This window comes from Ambystoma mexicanum, chromosome 3p, assembly GCF_040938575.1.
Source record: "Ambystoma mexicanum isolate Mex_15411 chromosome 3p, UKY_AmexF1_1, whole genome shotgun sequence".
Classification (NCBI taxonomy): Eukaryota; Metazoa; Chordata; class Amphibia; order Caudata; family Ambystomatidae; genus Ambystoma; species Ambystoma mexicanum.
Genome location: NC_090925.1, coordinates 1,010,061,045 through 1,010,081,811, shown reverse-complemented (window position 1 = coordinate 1,010,081,811; position 20,767 = coordinate 1,010,061,045). Strand labels below are relative to the sequence as shown.

At 45.3% G+C, this 20,767-nt stretch overlaps 1 protein-coding gene across 2 annotated transcripts in view; it reads right to left on the bottom strand.

Annotated features, from left to right (window-relative positions):
- L3MBTL1 (L3MBTL histone methyl-lysine binding protein 1) overlaps window positions 1-20,767 on the bottom strand; it is a 1,278,801-nt gene that overhangs the window by 6,535 nt on the left and 1,251,499 nt on the right. For both annotated transcript variants that reach the window (XM_069652331.1, XM_069652332.1), the window contains one exon: window positions 6,500-6,562. In XM_069652331.1, the coding sequence (XP_069508432.1) occupies window positions 6,500-6,562 (63 nt within the window). The remainder of the gene's footprint in view (window positions 1-6,499; window positions 6,563-20,767) is intronic.

Below are 20,767 nucleotides of genomic sequence, written 5' to 3'. Positions count from 1 at the left end.
TCCATGTAACAAACTTCACACTGTGTACATGCGATTTCGTTTAAACTAATTTAAAACTTTGGAATGACTAGCAGCATGATTAGAATATACAGGTCGACCATTACGCTATAGATTTTTTAAACAGCAGTCTGTTCTAGAATCTCTTAAACATTTCATTCTGGACTGCCCTTTTTCACAAAAATGTGAACTTTCACGTGAGGGTGTCTCTTGTTCTAGTTCAGACGTCCTGTTCTGGTCCCTTTTAATGTGGGGTGAAAAAGCAGGCTTTATGCAGATTGTACGCTGAATTATCTAGGCATCTGCTTGGTGATGGTATCTGAGGGATATTGTCCAGTTGAACTGTTTTAATCCTTTAAATATGGGGTGTAAATGTTTTGAATTTTGGTTGGAATCATTCAAACGTTTGCTTGGTGATTGTAATTGATTTGATCCCATCAATTATTTGTTTGTATTGAGTCATGTTTTGGTTTTACATGTGACTGTAAAAGGTTTATATTTTTAAACCGTAACACAATAAAAAAAAAGACTTTTTATCTTTACATTTTACTAATGTAAACCTGGCTGGTTTCAATTTATTGTTGTCTCTCAGAAGGTCCTGTTAACTCCAGCACCTCTGCCTAACCTGTTGCACCCAAAACAGGGGTCAGCTAAACACATGTCCTCTAAGTTGTGTGCTGCTGGTACTGCGCTTGTAACATGTTTTCTAACAATGTGCAGATGGAAAGACAGTTGTATTTATTGATCAACTTTAACCAATCAGAGTCAAGGAGTTCGGAATAAGAAAGTACAATGGGAAATAGAAGGCAGGGGTGATGAGGGATGGCTAAGGGGTAAGGACAAGTGAAGGTGCAAGGTATCAAAAATCAGGGGGAGAAAAGTGTAAGGAGGAGAGTGTGAAATGAGGAGTATTAATGATGACTGAGAAGGAGGAATGAAAACTAAAGGTGATTAGTGAGAGGAGCATTAAAGTATGAAGGGTTGGAAAGACAATTTATCATTAAGGAAGAATGATGAGGAGGAGGGATAAGAACTAACGAGTAGCAGTAAGAATAGATGATTAAGCAGGAGGAAATACCACGTCACTCACTGTAGTGATTACTACATCACTAATCCATAGCCCCCTTTCCTCTGAACAGCCAAAAAGAGTTTTGGAATGGAGCCGGGAATAACCTGGTCTGACCACCATCACTAGAGGCCTCACCTCCTTTGCATACCGACAGTATAGCCCCAGCTGTCCCCACCAGAAATAAAAGAAACATTACTCCCGAAACCTTATCCCCCTGATACTACCCACTCTCAACTCTATTTCAGACCACACAGATCCCTTCACTATGGTAGATATGTACAACAAAGTGATGTTATGATCCCTTGATGTCATAGTACCATTGAAAATGAGAAATAGCAAACCTCACAAACATGTGAATACCTGGTTCTCTCCACACCTACAAGAAATTAGACAAGAGAAATGCTGATGCGAAAAAATATGGAGACTAGATCCATCAGGGACCAACAAGATAAACCTGAGTAAACAAGCCTCCCTCTACAAAAAAGAAATCATCCTTACCAAACAAACTTCCTACAACCTCCGAATTTCCCAAGCTAAGTCCAATATCAAAGAGCTTTTCGCAATTCTGAAAGAGGTAGAATCCCATATCCAAACCCAGACTCCTGCCTCAAGGACAAAAATTGGTGCACGGGCATACAAAATGCTCTGGCCAATAAAATTATAACCTTGCAAACCAAGATCAACAACAAAAAAGCTGCCTCCAAACCTAGTAACACTAATGTGAAAGCGCCGCAATCTATCTTGACTCCACCATATGCGGCCATTCCCCACTTTAACTTTCACAAAGTATCCGCCAAAGAGGTTGAAAAAGTAATCCTTACTCTCAAACCTTCGAACTGTCATGGTGATTTATGCCCAGCACAACTCATAAAAGATGCAGCTCGCAAACTCTCCCCTTTTATCACCAAACTTATAAACGCATCCTTCACCTCAGGCACCATACCTAATAACCTGAAACAATCCTGGGTCCTCCCACTCCTCAAAAAACAAAATTTAGATCCTTCCATCCCTACTAACTACCGCCCTATTACCACAGTGCCATTCCTACTTAAAATCCTTGATAAAATAGCATGCCTACAAATCCAACATTACCTTGAATACAACCACCTTCTAGGAGTCCGACAGTCAGGTTTCAGACCCCAACATGGAACTGAGACCGCTCTTGTAGACCTTAAGGCACAAATAGATGAGATGAGGGTAAGACGGCATTACTGTTGCTTCTCGATCTCTCAGCAGCATTCGATCTGATGGACCATGAGATCCTCTGCAACCACTTAAAGTCGGCAGCCCATTTCTCCCAAGAGGCAATTAACTGGATTCAGTCCTTTCTCAATAACAGAACAATGCGAGTCTTCTCCCCGTTAGCAGCCGCTGACCGAATGCCTATTACCTGTGGTGTGCCACAGGGCTCCTGTGTCTCTCCCACTTTGTACAACATCTTCACAAAGCCCCTTTTCGATGATCTTGATGGTCTAGGTATCACCTACACTAATTATGCCGATGATACTCAGATCCTCATCCCGCTGACGGAGGATTATGACAAGGATTTGGCCTTTGTTAACAGAGTGTACCTCATCATCCAGGCATGGATGGCCTCTTACGGTCTACGCCTGAATGATGACAAAACGGAACTCCTCATCCTAAGCCCAACAGCTAATCTCAACAAACTAGGCCAGAACTACTCCTCGTTCGAAATCGACAATAACATCATTGCCGTGGCTAAGGAGGTCAAAACCCTCGGCTTCTATCTAGACTCCACACTAAAATTCAAAAAACAAGTAAATGCTATGGCTTCCGCTACCTCCTATACCTGCAAACTTATCAGAGCTGCCAAACCTTCCCTCTCTTCTAATAACTGCATTACCCTAGCTAGAGCCTTGATCCTGTCCAAATTGGACTATTGAAATGCTCTCCATTACGAACAAGATTCAAATCTTGCAAAATAATGCCTTAAGAGCAGCATTAAGTCTCCCGAAGAAAGCCCACATCTCAGATACTAGAAGATCTGTCCACTGGCTCTCCACGAAAGACAAGATTTTCCTTAAATCTGTCTCTCTGACTCACAAATGCCTCCACCATTCTGCTCCTCAATACCTTACAACGAGATTCACTAGACAAGCATCCTGCCGTCCTTCCAGAAAGGCTAACTCCAACCTCTGACTGGTGCCTATATTCAAACGTACTACGACCGGGGGGAGCAGCTTTCCTGTCAAAGCAGCACATCATTGTAACTCCCTACCGCCATCCCTAAGGGAAGACCTTCCTTACCTACAATTTAGATCTAATCTTATCCACTGGATTAAAGAACATGACAATTAAATATTGGTACTCTCACTGACCTTCTATGCTCAGCTATAATATAAAACTTGTAAATCGTGTATATTTTTATGTAAATATGACTGATTGTATCTGTTTTTAATGTTATTGATGTGTCCAGCACTGTAACCATAGCTGGACTTCATCCACAGTGCCTTATGTAACCTAAGTTATACAATCCTCTTGTTGCTTTTGCGCCCTGCTACCTCTGGGTTAGGTGCGCATTCCAAATAATAAAAACAAACAAACAAACAAATCTCTCATTTGGGAAAAAAGAGCGTGTTGATTAACTAGCGGTGACACTTGTGGTAGACTTTAGGAGTTATACAAGGTGAATATTCCCCCTCTTTGGAAGAGATTCATAGAGGACTTGAAGTGATAGGATTTGCAGGAACTACTCTGGTTCGCTAGAATTGCAGCGGTCAAAATTACATTTCTTCCTAGACTCTTAAATATACCCTGAGCACTTCCGATATAGGTCCAATCACTAATGGTTAAAATGTTGCCGAACTAAATGTTTTCCTTTAAACGGAGTAGGCAAAGGCTGAGGGTTTCCAGGATGGTTCTTACTCGTCCCCCATTGTTGGGTGGGTTGGGAATTCCAGAGGTTAGGAGACTTTTGATACTGGCCCAGATTGTCCATGTTGGATTGGTCTTTGCAATAGGGCTGTAAATGCTGGTGTTATGTGGAACAAAGGGTTATGTCCACTCCTCTAAGATTTCTCCTGTTTCTGGGGCGGTTCTGCACAAGAAGCAGAGGGTCCGCTGTTAGAGGCTACTAAATGCTTGTTGGGGTACTGGAATCAGGCGCTGAAAATGAAAGGGCTGAAATCAGGGTTGGGACCTTTTTTGATGATTAGACATAATACCGGGGCTGGAGAATTCCACACAAAATTGTGTTGGCAGATTTCTATAAGGAGGGAACACCTCTTTCCTTTAAAGATTGCAAGGGTAAATTCCAAGATGTTGAAAAGGAGAGGGTTCAGTATATCCAACTTAGGCATTGAATCATGCATAGGGAGGTGAAAGCAGCTGCAACTAGATCACCTATAGGAATAGAAATCACAATGAAGAAAGGGACTGAAAGTAAAGGTGTGTCGAGGTATTATCTACTGGATAATGCGGCACTAGGGGACACGATGCCTTATATGGAAAGATGGGAAAGAGAACTGGGGATTACAATTTGAGAGGACAAATGGCATCAAATATGAAGGAGGGCTCATAAGGCTTCCAAACGTGCCACGATCAAGGAATCGGTCTACAAGATATGTTTTGTATGGTATATTACCCCTCAGCACATCAATAAAATAGCCAAACATTCCTCACTGCTGTGCTGCAGGAACTGCGTGGTGGAGGGGGGTTTAAGTCACATGTGGTGGTTCTGCCCGAAGGCACAATTCTTTTGGAACGAGATTCTGGGATACATTCAAGAAATAACTGGGGTACAGATGCCTATGGATCCGACAGTAGTGGTGTTGGGTGTTGTGGCAAAGGGGAGCTATGCATCTAGTGGTGCACAGCATGTTTTGCTCACACAGTTAGTGACCGCAGCAAGAATGGTCCTGGCCCAGGGTTGAAAATCTGCAGAGGATCCAATTGGTACTTTATGATAGGGAAAAATCTGGGGTTATCGCCATGAAGAAAGTTTGAGCCCTATCAAATGGGAGTTATCATACATTTCTTAAAGTGTGGTCACCTTTTTATGAATTGGTGAAAGAGAGAGAACACCACTTTTACAAGTCAATACTGTTGAGGAATTTTAAATACTGTGAATTCTTGTGGGGTTTGGTTAGAATATGTAATGGAAATTGGCACTAAGCGAAGGGGGATGGATCATTTGGGAATGATAAGTCATAAAAGTGGGGGTGGGGGAATAGTTGGAGACCATACGCCAGGACACTGACATTAGATTGTTTACATTTCGGGACCATTGTAGAACTTCATGTTATGCAATGCACATCTTTGTTATGAAAGAACATGCATAAAACGTATCTACATGAGAGTTTCCCAGAACATAAATAAAGCTTTAAACAAAATAAGAAATGAATGAAACAGGCACAGAGGAATTACTTTGTTCGGTGCACAATATAAAGTGCATCCCCTTTGTGAATTTGGGATGCATTTAAAATGTGCAGAAACACCGACTAATGTACAAATCAGGAAAAAATGCATTTGATTTCAAATGCCCCTTGTGAAATGGGGACATCCTTGTTGGGCAGAAAATGCAACCACAGACGTTTTGACAATCTGGCCCTAAGCCTGTTGCAGGGTAACCTTGATATATACTCAGAGCTGTGTGTTTTGTCTGATTCTTGGCATCTCTTAGGGTTTCTATGTCATTATCTCGAATATGAAAGGCCGCACCATAAGAAGATTGATTTATTTCGGCCAATTTTGAGCAGCCTTTACTATTAGAAATACTTGAATTCCTCCCCCTCCACCCTTTGAAAATGGGGGTTTCACCCCCGAATCCCCTTTCAACCACTCCCCCACCCCAACCCCGCCTCATACTCAGACACACCTTTTCCACCAGCACCCCCTTACATACCAAAACACTCAAACACACACACGCAGACAACACCCACTCCTTCCTCTAGCCCCCTCCCCACCACAAACACTGTCCCCTTTCATACACACACACACACACACACACACACACACACACACACACACCTGTAAACCGTTTTCCCCTGCCCATCTTGGTCGGCCGGTCAGCCCATGCGCGCACTCGTCTGGCAGGGGCTTGACAGTTATGATTTAGAAATACCACTCTGAGTGTTCCCAGAGTGGTGTTTCTAAATCGTTTTAACATTTTTTTTTAAAAAAAAGGTCTTTTGACTTGGAGCGCTCTCAGGTGCTAATGTTAAGCAAAAAGTGCATTATCAGAACTCTGTATGGGGAGCAGTGGGCAAAGGTGAGGCGTTGTTGCATGTTGCAGTCTGGGGGCATTGCAGTCGGATTGCAGGGTAAGGTATTGGGGCATTGGCAGAGCTACTGTGAGAGCCCCATATTGCAAGACCTGTCGGTTGGGAAGTATAGGGATGGGGGCTGAAGATAAGGAATCTGTTACTCGGGATACTTCATGGCGTCCGTTTGAAGTGATCGTCTTCCCCTCACCTCGTCCTTAAAGAGTTTGGCTTGGTCTTCACAGCCTGTCAGATTTTGAACAAAGGTGAAAACCTGAATAAAGAGAAAAACAGCAGATCATTCTTCTGGTTGAAACTGTACCTCATGCAGATATATCTCTTATTAATCAATTATTATGCCACCGCCCCATTATATCGATTCCATATCAACTTTCTACTCTCTCACCAGTAGTCCTCTCTGCAGCTAGCTCTATCCGCATCCATTTTGTTCTCTTTCTATGCAAGTAGAGTCCTTCCTCGTCGGAAGCATTGCACTATTATGCTATTAAATTAGCTCTATTCAAATGTATGACATTTCAATGAAAGCTATGTAACTGTAAACCCAAATCATTGCAGCCAATTCAATACAAGCATCTCAATCTCATGGGTTATTTGGGACATTTCACCTCAAGCAAATGTTGAGGTTTATTTTTTTTTTATTTTTTTTTTTTTTTAGATATCTCTCCTTTCTCTATTTTTTATTTTATTTTTTTTTTTTTTTGTCATCCTCTCCTTTCTCTATTGCAAAACGTGAGGAAACTCCACATTTACTGTGTTTTGTCCCTAGTAACCTCACACTCTCCTTCAATTCACTCATCATTTTGTTTTTTCTAATTTTCCTTTCTTGTCCACTTATCCCCCATTACTTTTTTTTTCATAATATATTTTTTATTAGTTTAAACAACAAGCGCAATCAATCAACAAACTCAAGACAAACGTTTCCCCAACCATGTACACACGACTTGATCATGTCTCCAATAACAAAGGTCATACATTTAAGTATATACGTTCGTTACTCAGCTTCATCCCCTATATATCGGGAGTTAAGGGGTCTCTCGGTATTCCCATTTCCCCGACACTTTGGAGGCTTTGTTGGGGCAGCCTTTAGCATTGTAAATCCTATGTTCCAACAATGCACATGTCTCTATATCAGCAGCCCATTGATCCAGCGTCGGAGGGTCTGGGGCGCCCCATTTATGTGCAATATTCTGCTTCATTAATCCCATTGCCGTATATAAGAGCAACCCCTCCCATTTATTGGCAACGTTTTCATCGGGTTTTCCCAGTAACAGTACCCTCAGATCTCAGAGTATATTGCGGGCCAGGATCCTGGTTAATTCGGTACAACACTCACTCCAGAAACCCGGAACTCGGGGGCACTCCCATAGGATGTGTATAAAAGTTCCCTCCTCACTACCACATCTGAGGCAATTGGGGCTTGAAGCTTACTTCCATCCGTATAGTATCATTCTAGGATAATACATTTGATGCAGGATTTTCAACTGTACTAGGTGGATTCTGGAAGAGATCGCAATCTCCCGGGGGTGCATTAAGATTTGAATCCAATCTTCGGGGTCTAAAATGCCCACATCATTCTCCCATTTAGTTTTAAGATGCGTAAGTTCAGGGGTGGCAAAGGAGGACATGGCATTATATAATACAGAAGTGCATTTGGTGGGAATGTATGCTGGGAATATATTGCGCTCTATGGGCGTGCTCTCAGGAACGGTAGAGTCTGTTGGGATGTGTGTCTTCAAGGCATCGGTTAACTGTATGTAGTGGTATTGTTCGGTTGCAGGGATTCGGAATCTCTGTCGTAGGGTCTCAAAGGAGGCCACTTTCCCATCCGCCAGGATATCCCCGATTTTCGTGATCCCGGCCTCCTCCCATGTGAACCATGGTCTAAGCATCCCCATTTTTGCCAGGTTGCAGTTATGCCATAGAGGTTGCATGGTAGTTATTTTGTCCTTCCAACCTACAAAAGTATGTGCCTATCTCCAAACCGTCGTAATGTGCGCAGCAATGGTCTGTGGTGGGGATCTTGAAAGGGGTGCATTTTGGAGGACACACAGGAATCTGGGCAGGGTCATCTTAAAAAGGGCGGCCCTGCCCATAAGCGTGAAGGGGAGGAGTCGCCAGTGGCGAATGTCGCTAGTGAAACGGTCTTTAATGGGTTCGAGATTGTGGGTTGTGTAGGGTGTTAGGGCTATCGATACGCAAATCCCCAGGTACCGGAAGTCGTGTTCTTCTATTTTATATGGGCAGTGTTGGGGAACAGCCTGTGTTCCTCCTTTTAACGGAAATAGGATGGATTTTCCCTAGTTAATTTTCAGCCCGCTAAACTCACCAAAGCGAATGAGAATCTGTGTCACCACAGGACAGGTTCAGGTTGGGTCTCCCAAATACACTAATAAATCATCAGCATACAGAGACACTCTGTCCTCATGTCCCTCCGGCCATCTAAATCCCGTCCATGCCTTGCTCTGGCGAAGGCACAAGGCGAGCACTTCAATCGCGAGGGCAAAGAGGAGGGGGGAAAGGGGGCATCCCTGTCGTGTTCCTTTACCAAGGGGGAAAGGCTCAGAAGGCCACTTGTTTACCTTTACTTCTGCCTGTGGGTTTGTGTAGAGCAGTTGTATCCAGCTCAGAAAAGTGTCCCCAAATCCCATTCGTCGCATGGTTTCCCAAAGGCTGTCCCACTGGACCGAATCAAATGCCTTCTCAAAATCGATCGTTAACAGGGCAAGTGGCGCATCTATGATGGGGGCTCGCTCTAACAGAAAATGGAGCTGCCTTATGTTCATTCGTGTTGATTTATGCGGCATGAAGCCGCATTGGTCCGGATGGACTAGAGAGGAAATGACCGATTGCAGCCGATTGGCTAAAAGTTTAGCCAGGATCTTGGGTTCACTGTTGATCAACGAGATAGGCCTGTAAGAGGCACAGTGCTCAGGTGGTTTTCCAGTTTGGGAATAACAACTATTGTGGCTTTGCGTAGGTCTAGTGGTAGGGTGCCTTGTTCGCGGGCCCGGAGGAACATTTTATGGAGGGGTTATGCTATTTTTTCCCCATCCAGTTTCTTCCAAATTTCGACCGGGAATCCATTGGGGCCCGGTGTCTTCCCAGATTGTAGTTGGGCTATGGCTTCAGTGATTTCTAATTCTGTGAGATCAGAGCCCAACTGTGTTTTTTGCTGTTCCGATAAGCACAGTAGTGTAATATCGTCTAGGAATGAGCAATTCAGTGGGGTTGTTGGGGTGTTGTATAGGGCAGCATAGAAGTTGGCAAAGGCCTCTGCTATTTCGCAATCTGAATGGCACTTCTCGTTCTGTGGGGTAGTAATCTCCCCGACATGCCGTTGACCCTAGCCAGGGCAGCATTTTACCCGCTTTGTCCCCATGTTCATAGACCCTTGCCGTGGACTCCAAGTGGGCTAGTTTAGCGTTATTTAGCTCAATGCTCCGCAGCCGCTCTCTGGCATTCTTAAGGGATCTAAGAGTCTCCGAACATGCCTAGTCTCCCACTCACTCATCTCTGCCTCGGAGATCTTCTGGAGCCGCTCCTTCTTTTTATTCGTCGTCCAGGAGATTATCTCTCCCCTTAGCACCGTTTTGTAGGCCTCCCACATTGTTACCGGACTATCGACCGTATTATCATTTATTTTGAAATATTTGTTAGTTGTCTCAGTGAGGCGATCAATAAGATCAGGGAAGCCCAGATAGTAGCCATTCAACCTCCATGTTTTGGGGGAAGCTACACCCTGCATGCTCAGTACCAACAGTAACGGTGAGTGGTCCGAGATGCCTCGGGGAAGCAGCTCTGCGGTCTTTACCCTGTGTACGTCAGTGGTCGGGAGGAAGAGATAGTCCAGTCTGGACAGGGAGCCATGGGCCCCCAAATGGAATGAGTAACCTTTGGCTCCGGGATGGAGGTCTCTCCATACATCCCGGAGACCCAAGGCTGACACAAACCTGGCTAATTTGGTAGGGGTGTTTGGGTTGCAGTATCTGATATGGGTGCGGTCCATAGTATTGCACATCACATCGTTAAAGTCGCCCCCCAGAAACCACTTGTCAGGTTGATGTTTAGCCATGAGGGTAGTTAGTTCATCTAATAGTTCCTCCCCCAGTCCCAGCGGTGAGTACACGGAAACAATTGCTATTGTTTCCCCCCAGTGTGTACCAAGGGTCATCACGTAGCGGCCCCTGGGGTCTTGTTCTACTGTTAACGGCACAAATGGAATGCGATTATGTACCAGGATCAGAGTCCCTCTGGACCCCATTGTGTATCCCGCATGCAGTGCAGATCTATAGTTGGATCTGTGAAAGAAAGTGCAATTGGTCCCTGCTAGGTGTGTCTCGGTTATCAGGGTAATATCAGGAGAGTGTCTATTCAGGAACTGCGTGACAAGAGCCGTTTGATCTCAGAGCCTACCCCGTTCACGTTCCATGTCATCAGCTTGAGGGATCTGGGGTGTTCAGCCGGCGGTGGTCGGGTTAGTGTGGGTGCCATACATAGTGTGTCGTGCCGAGTTCATGGACCCTGAGGGACCCAGGAGCAGTAATAGTGTGCAGGTGTTGGATATAGCAGGGATGTATTAGAACAGCACGTGGCAAGTCGTGTGATCTGTTAGCTGTGTAGGAACCCGACAACTGGAGAACAACAAATAACAAAAACTATAAAAAAAGAAAACATTGTAAGTTGGCCACCCCCATCCCCATACTCCTCCCCAACATGAAGTATCTGTCGCCCGAACTTCACTGATGACCTAGATGATTAGGTAACCAGTGCAATTAACTAGTAAACTGTTTCTGTCCCAGCCAAACCGACTATTAAAGCGTAAGTCGGGCGTTCAGTTGTGGGAGGGGGGGTCTATAGTGGCCGCTGATAGCGTGTCTCCTTGGCGAAGATGGGGTGTGGTCACAGATCCTTTGTTCCGAGCTCGAAACCCGCGTTGCTCCACGACACCTTCCATAGTTTCCTGGCGTCCCATGGTCAGAGAGGCCCCCTTACAAAACACACGGGTCGGCCCGTGTTTGACTATATGCACATCGGGTATCAGCTTTGCCATTTCTTTAAGGTGCAGCATCTTCGCAAGGGTTGTCCTGTGGCTCCGTTGTAGGTTGTCTAGCGTGTCAATCTCGATTTGGTCGAGCTTGTGGTCTTCTTCCGGGGACCGGGCCGTTTCTCATCCAATCTCCTTCAATATGGTTTTCGGCCCACTTCCAGGCGTCCTGCAGATCAGTGAAATGTACTGTGGTACCGTGGTGCAGAATACTCAACTGGGCCGGAAAGAGTAGTCCATACTTTACATTCATGGAGTGGAGCTTTTTCTTCAGATGTTCAAAAGACTGTCTGGCTTTTTGAACTTTGCGAGTGTTGTCCGGTAAAAAGGCAATTTGTGCACCATTGTAAGTAACAGTACCTTTCTTTCGGGCCATTTGCAAAATAGCGTCCCTATCCCGATAGTTAAGGAGCTTAGCAATTATCGTTCTTGGGGGCGCTCCTGGGATCGCTTTCCCTGCCGGTATCCAGTGTGGGCGTTCTATGGAAAAGAAATTTAAAAAGGTTCTGGGAGCAAAACGATCCCCCAGCCATTGTTCCAAGAAGAGTTCTGCACTAAGTTCTTCAGTTTGTTCCGGTGGCCCAAGGATGCGGATGTTGTTGCAACGCAATCTGCCCTCGCCCTCAATGAGTCGTGCTTCCAATGTTTTAAGTCGAGTCATTGCTTGTGCTAGCTGCCGGTGCACACCTCCGAGGCTGTCCTCAACCCCCGATATCCGTTGTTCCGCCTCTCCTGTTCTGGACGAGAGTTTCTGGAGGTCGTGGCGGAGGAAGGAGACTTCTGTGAATCTCCATTGAGGAGCGAGAGTTGGCAATGGCTGCCATCACGTCCTTCAGCGTCAGCGAGTCCGTCGACGGGGAGGGGGCTGTTTGGGGCTCTGTGTCCTTTGATACAGTTGGGTTGCTCATGGCATATTGGTCCAGAGTGCTCTGCGTTGTCGTCTTCTTGCCTTTGTCTTTCCCCATGGCACTGCAAGTCCCCGCACAGGAGCTGGAGAGTTTGACAGCCACTTTTATTTCGTCTCGGGGAGCTCGGCAGTAGTGGTAGCTGCGTCAGGGAGTCACCCGGTCACCCAGTACGGTGTCGTGGATATACACCGTTGTGGCGTTATGGTCACGGGTATAGTACGGTGGTGCTGGGACGCACCCCCGGCCCAGCTAGTCCAGTCAGCACCACAGAGGCCACAAGTCTCTTCCAGTATTTAAAGGGGGGGTAGTAGAAGATAAGGGGGGCCTTTCCCCACCCCAGCAGGGAGAGGTAACTCCCAGTGGAAGTTATATTTGGGAGGGTTTTATAATCCCTGCTGTAGGAAGGCCAGGGAGACAGGGGAAAGTGTTCCGTATAGTATTGGGCCTGGTGCAGGGTCCCGAATCCGTCCTGGGACAGTGGGAGTTGTATACAGGGCAGTGCACGGCTGTTCCCTCACCCAGCAGAGGTCAGTTTTCTCACCTACTGGGTTGGGCTGCCCCGGCACCCGAGCACGCAGAGAGTCCCCTTTTAAAAGATCACACTCCCGGGTCTGTTCGTCCGCTCCCAGCACGCGGGGGAGTGTAGCACTAACCTTTAGATCCGTGGTTAGGCAGCTGCCGCAGGTAGAACGTGGTTCAGCCCAGGAGGGTTACTGTGGCAGTTGGGCTCATGGAGAGGCACAGCCCCCACATGCAGGTGGGCCTCAGGGTAGTTTTTGCTGCCGATCCGATGCCGGGATGTAGGAGCCCCTGCACCCGCCGCAGCGCTCCAGGTGCCGCGACTGTCAGGGTCCAGATGCCCTCATACGCCAGGCCTCGGTGCCAGCGTATGATGCAGGGGGAGAGCGCGTAGAAGGCATTCATCACCACTGTTGAGTGATCGGCTGATAAAACACTTTATGAAAGGTTTGTTTCGTACCTTTCCCCCAATTAAAAAGTTTCCTCCGAACTGGAGTCTTAACCTAGTGTTGACGTAACTAATGAAAGCTCTCTTTGAACCTATGGCTTCTTCGTCTTTAAAATTCTTATCGTCGAAGTTGGCTTTTTTGGTGGCTATCACTTCAGCACGGCGACTCTCGGAGATACAAGCACTAGTCATTGATCCTCCATACTTGAGATTTTTTAAAGACAAGGTAGTGTTGGCGACCAACCCTCATTTCATACCGAAAATTCCTACGGTCTTTCATAAACATTTGTCGATTGTACTACCTACATTTTTCACGACTCCTTCATCGGTCGCGGAAAAAGCTCTCCATACATTGGATGTGAAAAGAGCACTAAAATGTTACCTTCATCGTACTCAGCAATTTAGAAATACAAGACAGCTGTTTGTGGCTTATGGGCCGGGGGCAAAAGGAAAGGCGATCTCAAAACAAGGACTGGCTCGATGGGTCTCGTCGACAATTGCCTTTTGTCATCGAAAGCAGGGAAGCCGCTGGAAAGGCGTCTGAGAGCCCATTCCACGAGATGAACTTCATCTTCGGCGTTGTGGGCCGGGATTCCTCTGGGAGATATGTCAGGCGGCATCCTGGTCGGTGCCACATACATTTACCCGCCATTATTGCCTCGAACGGCAGCATGCAGACGATGTACAGATGGGACGAGCAGTCCTACGTCATCTGTTTCAGTGAGGTAAGCCCTATTCAGGGGAATGTCCTTTAATCAATATATATATCTTAATGTATATTATTGTTACTGTTGTTGTTTTTAAGCTAACGTGTAACCGCCGAAGTTAAAAAAAAAAGGGAAAATGTGTGCTTAGGATGGTATTGGTTTGCATTCACACCGCCAAATCAGGGGTACTGCTATACAATCTATTCTAAGCATGTGAATCCATGAAGGATCCAATGCTGGAGAAGGGAATAGTTTACCTGTTAACTCCATTTCTCCAGCATTGGTATCTTTCATGGATTCACAGGCGCCCGCCGGCCTCCGCTGTATGCAAATGATATATACCCCATTCTACTTTGGAGGGGTTAAAATCTGAAGGGAGCCGCGGAGGTGGGGCATTTATACTGCTACGTCCCATTGGGGCATGCGTAAGCAGCCCAAAACGACATAGATAGGACACAGAAGTGTTGAAATTTTTCCTATAGAAAACAACTTTATAAATGTACCGCGGGTTCTCAGCCTGACGACGGGGAATATTCTAAGCATGTGAATCCATGAAAGATCCAATGCTGGAGAATGATAAGAACTAGAGGAGGTGGTCTGTATCACATGATTAGGCAAGCTAAATTTTACCTATTTCAAATGGTACTGTAAAGTCATGCTCTGCAAGGTTGGCGGTTGCTCTCTTTGTATTGGGAAGTTCATTGTTAAGGTGTTAACGTAACCTCCTACGGACTCCTCTGTATAAGGCTCATTGTGTGAACCTCCTGAGCTATCTGTGTTAGTGGGCCATCATTTTGGGGTGGGATGCTATACCAGTGAAGTATGGCAATATATACTGCCTCTACCTCTTCTGCCTGAGGTTTCTTATTGGGTTACTTGGTGAAGGTTTGTATATCTACATACGCCAATTCCTAAAGCGGTACAAGTAAAACAAATGCAGGGGATGTCCTTGTTGTGACAGTTTGAGAAATGCATAAGTCACCTTATTCAGAAAGGTAACAAACACCTTTCTTGGGAACTGTGCAGGAACACATACCATGCACTAGCTTGCCCCATTGCATACAGCCCCAACAGTAATGTACTATAGGCTCCTAGCACCCACATGGTAGTTGTGAGTGCATTTTCACAATGACGAGCCACTAAAGGGACTGTCTATGTCAAATGTCAACAACAAATAGAGAAGCATTTCTATACTTGCCTGAAGAATAGAAATGCAAGTGGAACAACAGTAGTTCATACCGATGCAGTTTCTTTTTTAAAGAAAATCATTACAGGGGGCCTCATCACGAATTGGGTGGTATCCTGACTGGGATACCGTCCAACTTTATTTGTGTTACCGCCCACCTGTTTGGTGGTATTACCGCTGGCTCAATGGTTGGGTGGTAAATGTTATTCCCCAATGGGGAATTTTCAGCACCATTACTGCCAGGCGCGCCGAAAATCAACACGCCATATTCCCGATTGGTGTACACTTAAATGCAGTGGTAACCCAGTTACCACCACATTTAAGGGCTACTGCCAAACTCGTGATGAGGCGCAGGGTCTGGTAAATGTGTTTGCTTTCTGCACATTTCAAAGCACGTCCTGTGTCTTAATTCGGGATGTGCATCGGAATGCACAGAAACGCCTCCCTTGTTTGGGCAAATGGTCAAAGAGCCTCGGAAAGGGAAAAGATACATACATTCAGATGCTCTTTGTGAACGAGGTGCAACTTTTTTGTGTGCAAGTGATTAATAGATGCACCAGCACAACTCAACACTAGCACCAAAAAAAGTGGTTTGAGAATCTGAGTGCATTTCTCATGAAATGGCCTTGCAACAAAATTACTTTTAATTGAAATAGGTTGCACTGAAGTAGCATTCACTGAAACAGATGTCGTGAAATGGGTGGATATGTTTTCCCTAGCATACTCTGCAGTCTTCATAGCATCCCTCCACAGTCCTTTCTTCTGTACAGAGATCTTCCCTTCTGTGTGCAGGATGTTAGTCACAAGGTTGGTGAAGTGAAAAGGACAGGGCTGAAACGATGCAAGTGTGTTAACGCATACAAACGCGCCATGAAACTTATGCCTTACTGACTTCTGTGGCCGTTTTTAGATTTGGATATTAGGTGGCGTTGAAAGCGCTACCGAAAGAAAATAAACGATTGTCATTAAAATAAGAGCTTTAACACGAGAGCTTGAAATAGGGGCTTTGGATGCAGGTTTATAATGCTTTTCAATGTAGGTTGACATATGGATATTATGCAGTTTGGCCATGTGTGCCACGCATGTAACGACCATCGCCAAGTGAAATCTATAGGTTTTTCCTCCCATTCCCACCCATCGCCACTCACAACACACGTCTTTTTGCACTCTTTGGCTGATTTTCTACTGTGTGGTGAATTTGTCAGCCATGTGTCCTTCCAAAATGGTGGCTGCGATGTTTTAATGTTATTAAAAAGTTATTTAACTTGATTGCTGCTTTAAAATATTTACTGCAGCATGTTACACATTGTACTGTATTTTGTATTTAAAATAAACAAGGTTCTTACAATTTGGTTTAAAACGGTTCTGAAAAATCTATTTACTGATTTGTGGGGGGTTGCTCTAGTGCTTTGAAATGTAAGCAGTAGCTGATTGCCTGTTCAGTTTGTTAATTATGTCACTATTATGTGATTGGCATCAATTTTCTTTCACCGAATTCGAGCAGGGCTCTAGTGAGTAACCCAATCCGATCTTTGATGTATATGTAACCTTTCTTTCCTAAAGTTAGTCAAACTAATTCCTAGCCGGCGGATCTGAGTGTGCTTTGCTAACCTTAGTAAAATGAACTCGTAGCTGGCGGCGACATCAGGCTTCCTGATGCCACCGCCGTCTTGAGAGTTTGCTAACACCTTTGTAAACATTAGTAAAAGTACCTCATAGCTGGCAGCGGCATCGGCTTTCCGATGCCGCCTCCGGCTCTGAGTTTGCTTTGCGAACGTCAGTTTGTTAGTTATGTTTATTTGGATAAAAGAAACATGGAAACACAGACAAAACATGCCAGAATTGTAAGCAAATGATACATAGTAGATAAATCACTCTCCAGAACAAATTCTTCAATTCTAAAAGAGGAAAACAGTAAAACCATGCATTATCAAGTTAATAAAATGCAGCATCGTATCCCCGTAAAAAACCCTTTCTTCTATACATAGTTCAAGTAGGACAATAAGGTCCATGCCAAAAGTTCAGTTCCCGCCGTCAGAAGAAACATCATGGCGGGTCTACACTGATGTAAATCCATACATTTTATAATCTGTAGAATTGTCAGTTTTCTTATCTCCCAATAACCTGGGCAAAACAATATAAAATGACTCAGATTTTCTTTCGGGGCTCCACACATCGGAGCTAGAGTCATCTGAATATTGTATGGGAGGAAAGCTATTTATGGTCCCCCTCCCCTCCGTTTCTCCAAAGCATTCAGACTATGACTCGTCCAGCAGCCACCCATGCGCCTATGGGCAGGGATGCAGGATGACTGCGGACCGATACATGTGGCTGCAATGCTCATCTGTTAGGATGATACCCGACTCCATTTTGTGAAACACTCAGACTCCATTTTGAACATGATAATTTAGGCCTCATTGGCACAAGCAGTCTGCAGGGCTGCAGCTCTCCCCTCCTGACCGCGCGCAGCGAGCCCGATGCCACCCTCACCCTCCTCCCCTTGGCGGCTCTGCTGCAGGCCTGTTCCCACGGGAGACTAGACACGAACAAGCTACATTACAAACACTATCGTTCACCTACCGCAGTCCATCATTGACCTGCAGATGAGCGGGCTGAAGCTGGGGTCTGAGAAAAACAAGCTACCTCCTTAAAACATATCCTGTCCTCTCACAGCCCCCCCACCACATTCATGCCGTGGATAACTCCCAACCCTGTTCCCCGTTTGAAGTGCCAGAAATGTATGCTAAGCCTGTGTGCCACCCTGTTTCACCCATGCAGCTAAGCAATTTGGAGGGACGATAAATTCGCTTCGAGTCCATGAGACTGATTGTACATATTGAAATAAGATGGCCCTCACCCATCCCAGATCGCACACGAAACCATGAAATGTATGACTAGGCCTTTCATTAATAATCAAGGATTACTGTTGCTGCACAATACACAAAGTAATGTACGACATCCATATATACACAACGATGTCCTAAAATTGTATGATTTCAAATGTACTCAATTAAGTATTGCAAATATTTGGATTTAATGAAATGGGTGCCGATTGTATAATAGAGCGTCCTTTATAGCATTTGTTTACCCTCTGAGCATTGAGTTATGCATGCCAAATCAAAAGCAGAACGTTGCAGATTCTTCACTGTACCAAGGCACACACTTATTTCTACCTCATTTGAATGTAAGCTTTATGTGTGCTCCTCACAACGTAGTGAATGCACGGCCCAGCGTGCTACGGGGCCATTTCTCCCCTCACCCCTCTCAAGTATCACCGAGTGCACAGCCCCCAACCTATCCCCACTCTGGCTGGGCCAGGATTCGAAGGCTCGGCCCTATAAATGAGGTGATGCTACAAATATCACCTCTCACCCCTCTCGCTGAGCCTGCACCGAGCATGCACCCTCCCCTCAACCCCCGTAACTCACGACGCTATCCTGACTCTGCCTGGCACCCCCAGACTCTGGTTAATGAAATATGAGCAATAAGCCCCACATTTTAGCTGGAATGATTTTTGAAGTAAGAGTGCATGCCCTTCCTGAAGTGTACCACCCAAGCTCACCCCTGACCCTCTGTGTGGCAATATATTCTCACACAAACAAACAATAAATAATTGCCTTAGGAGATCTAACAGAATGATTGGTGAATGTGACACCATAATCTTATGAGTAATTTTGCCACTTGAACCCATGTGTTCTCATTCTTATTGTTCTTGTCAAACGTTTAAAAGTATATCTTTCATGTGTTAACTTAGACAGAAGATAGTCAAAGTATGTGTGGCCACAAGGGCAACTGTTATGTAGCATAAATTGTATTAGCTTGAACTTCCCTGGACCCAGTGCTCCACCCGGATGAGCCCAGCTGACTCAAGCACCCCGCACTGGCACCACGTGCATCTCCGCCAATCATGGAGCACCACCCGTATACACCACATAGTATCCAGTTTTCGCCACCCATTCCCCTCGACTATGTGCCCCCTATAGCTTACCTCACTGATGACGTCATTTTGTAATAAATTTGAATGTCTTTCTATTGTCCAGCAGAGCGCTCTCGGAGTTTGCAGAGATCTCTGCTTGCCCTAGATTGGTTTAGATAAACTTTTACCTTTTTACTTCACCCGCACTTGTACTTGGTCTCACTCCCATTTGGGGTGTGTCCATTATCGACTCTCACAGGGGAGTTCTAAATGCCTTGTTGGGGAACGCTCACTTTCAAGTGGTGAACCCTAGGATGTGATTTGTCCTTTTGTTCCTTTTGGCACGAGAAGTCCCCGGCCACAACAGAGACGCACGGCATGCCCCTTTAAGAGAGCTGCCCACCTATGACTGGTACGCTTAGACGTGCGCACGCAATAGGGCGAGAGGGTATGGGTCCTACTTCACAAAACCCATAGTACTGCTCGCCGGTGGCGGCCATTGAGCGTGGAGCAGCGCCTAGACGGACCGGGTCCAGAGGGTCTCGGATCAAGACGGACACGTGAGTATCAAGTGCGAGCGACATTAAAAGGAGTTGGGTGTAGAGCATAGTATACGAGGTCGGACTAAGTTAGGGGGGGTTCTTGGGAGTATAGTAGATATTATCTCAATTCTTTTTCTGCATATGGCCATTAGGATAAGTTAAGGAGATTACAAGGAGAAAAGGGAAGACGGGAACCTAGCTCTGCAAGGGGGTACAAAGCAGCGCCGCATAGTGCTATCTTGACTGGTACTGGGAATAAGTGGAAAATAGAAGAAATAAGTGGGAGTCTCGCATAAAGGGAAGACTCGGAGTACAATTTAGAAACGCTTTATTCTTTTTCTTTTCTGATCGACGGGAAGATATTCAGACAGCCTAAGGGATAAGGGGTGTAAAGTACTGGGATAAGGGAGATCCTTATTAATAAGAGCATTGAGAGAAGACAGGGAGGGTATGTGTTATGTGTTGTATGTGAACTGTATCGGTCAATGTCATGTACTGAATTTGTTATGTCTTTTGTGTTCACTGCATTTTTGATTACGGCTAAAATAACTGTACGGATGTCCAATGAATAAGAGGTCATTGTAAGTGTGACACTTTTTAAGGCTTGTGTATAAGGTGTATAGAAATGGTATAGCAACAACAAAATACCGGTATAGTTAGTATTGTAACTCCATAACGTACCCACACCAGCAAGAGGTATAAGGGGGGACGAGAACTTAACATGGGTGCGGAAACACCACAGGCCCATATTTGTTAGAATTTACCAGGTCATGCGGAGAGGATAACTAAGTACCATGATCAGTGGATCATGGAATTAAAAGGAGAAGGGCTACCACAGGTATGGCCCTAGGGAGGGTCATTTGCTAAAAATGTCCTGGATATGATGACCACTTGCCTATTTGTAAAATATAAAGGAAAACAATTGCAGAATAGGCGAGAGATATTAGATCTATGGGGATTATTTAAAGAGGTGCCTCCAGTAAAAACGAAAGAGCAAATACAGGAACATGTTGCATCTCCCCTGGCAATAGAGAATAATGGAAAGGAGGGCAAAGAAAAGGAAGGGCCAGTAGAGGTTGTACAAATATATCCCCTCTTAAACAAACCAGTGCCAGCTGAGGGATACAGTGACCCGGTGTATGTGGCAAAACCCACATCCCCAACCACACCACGATCCACAGCACCCCC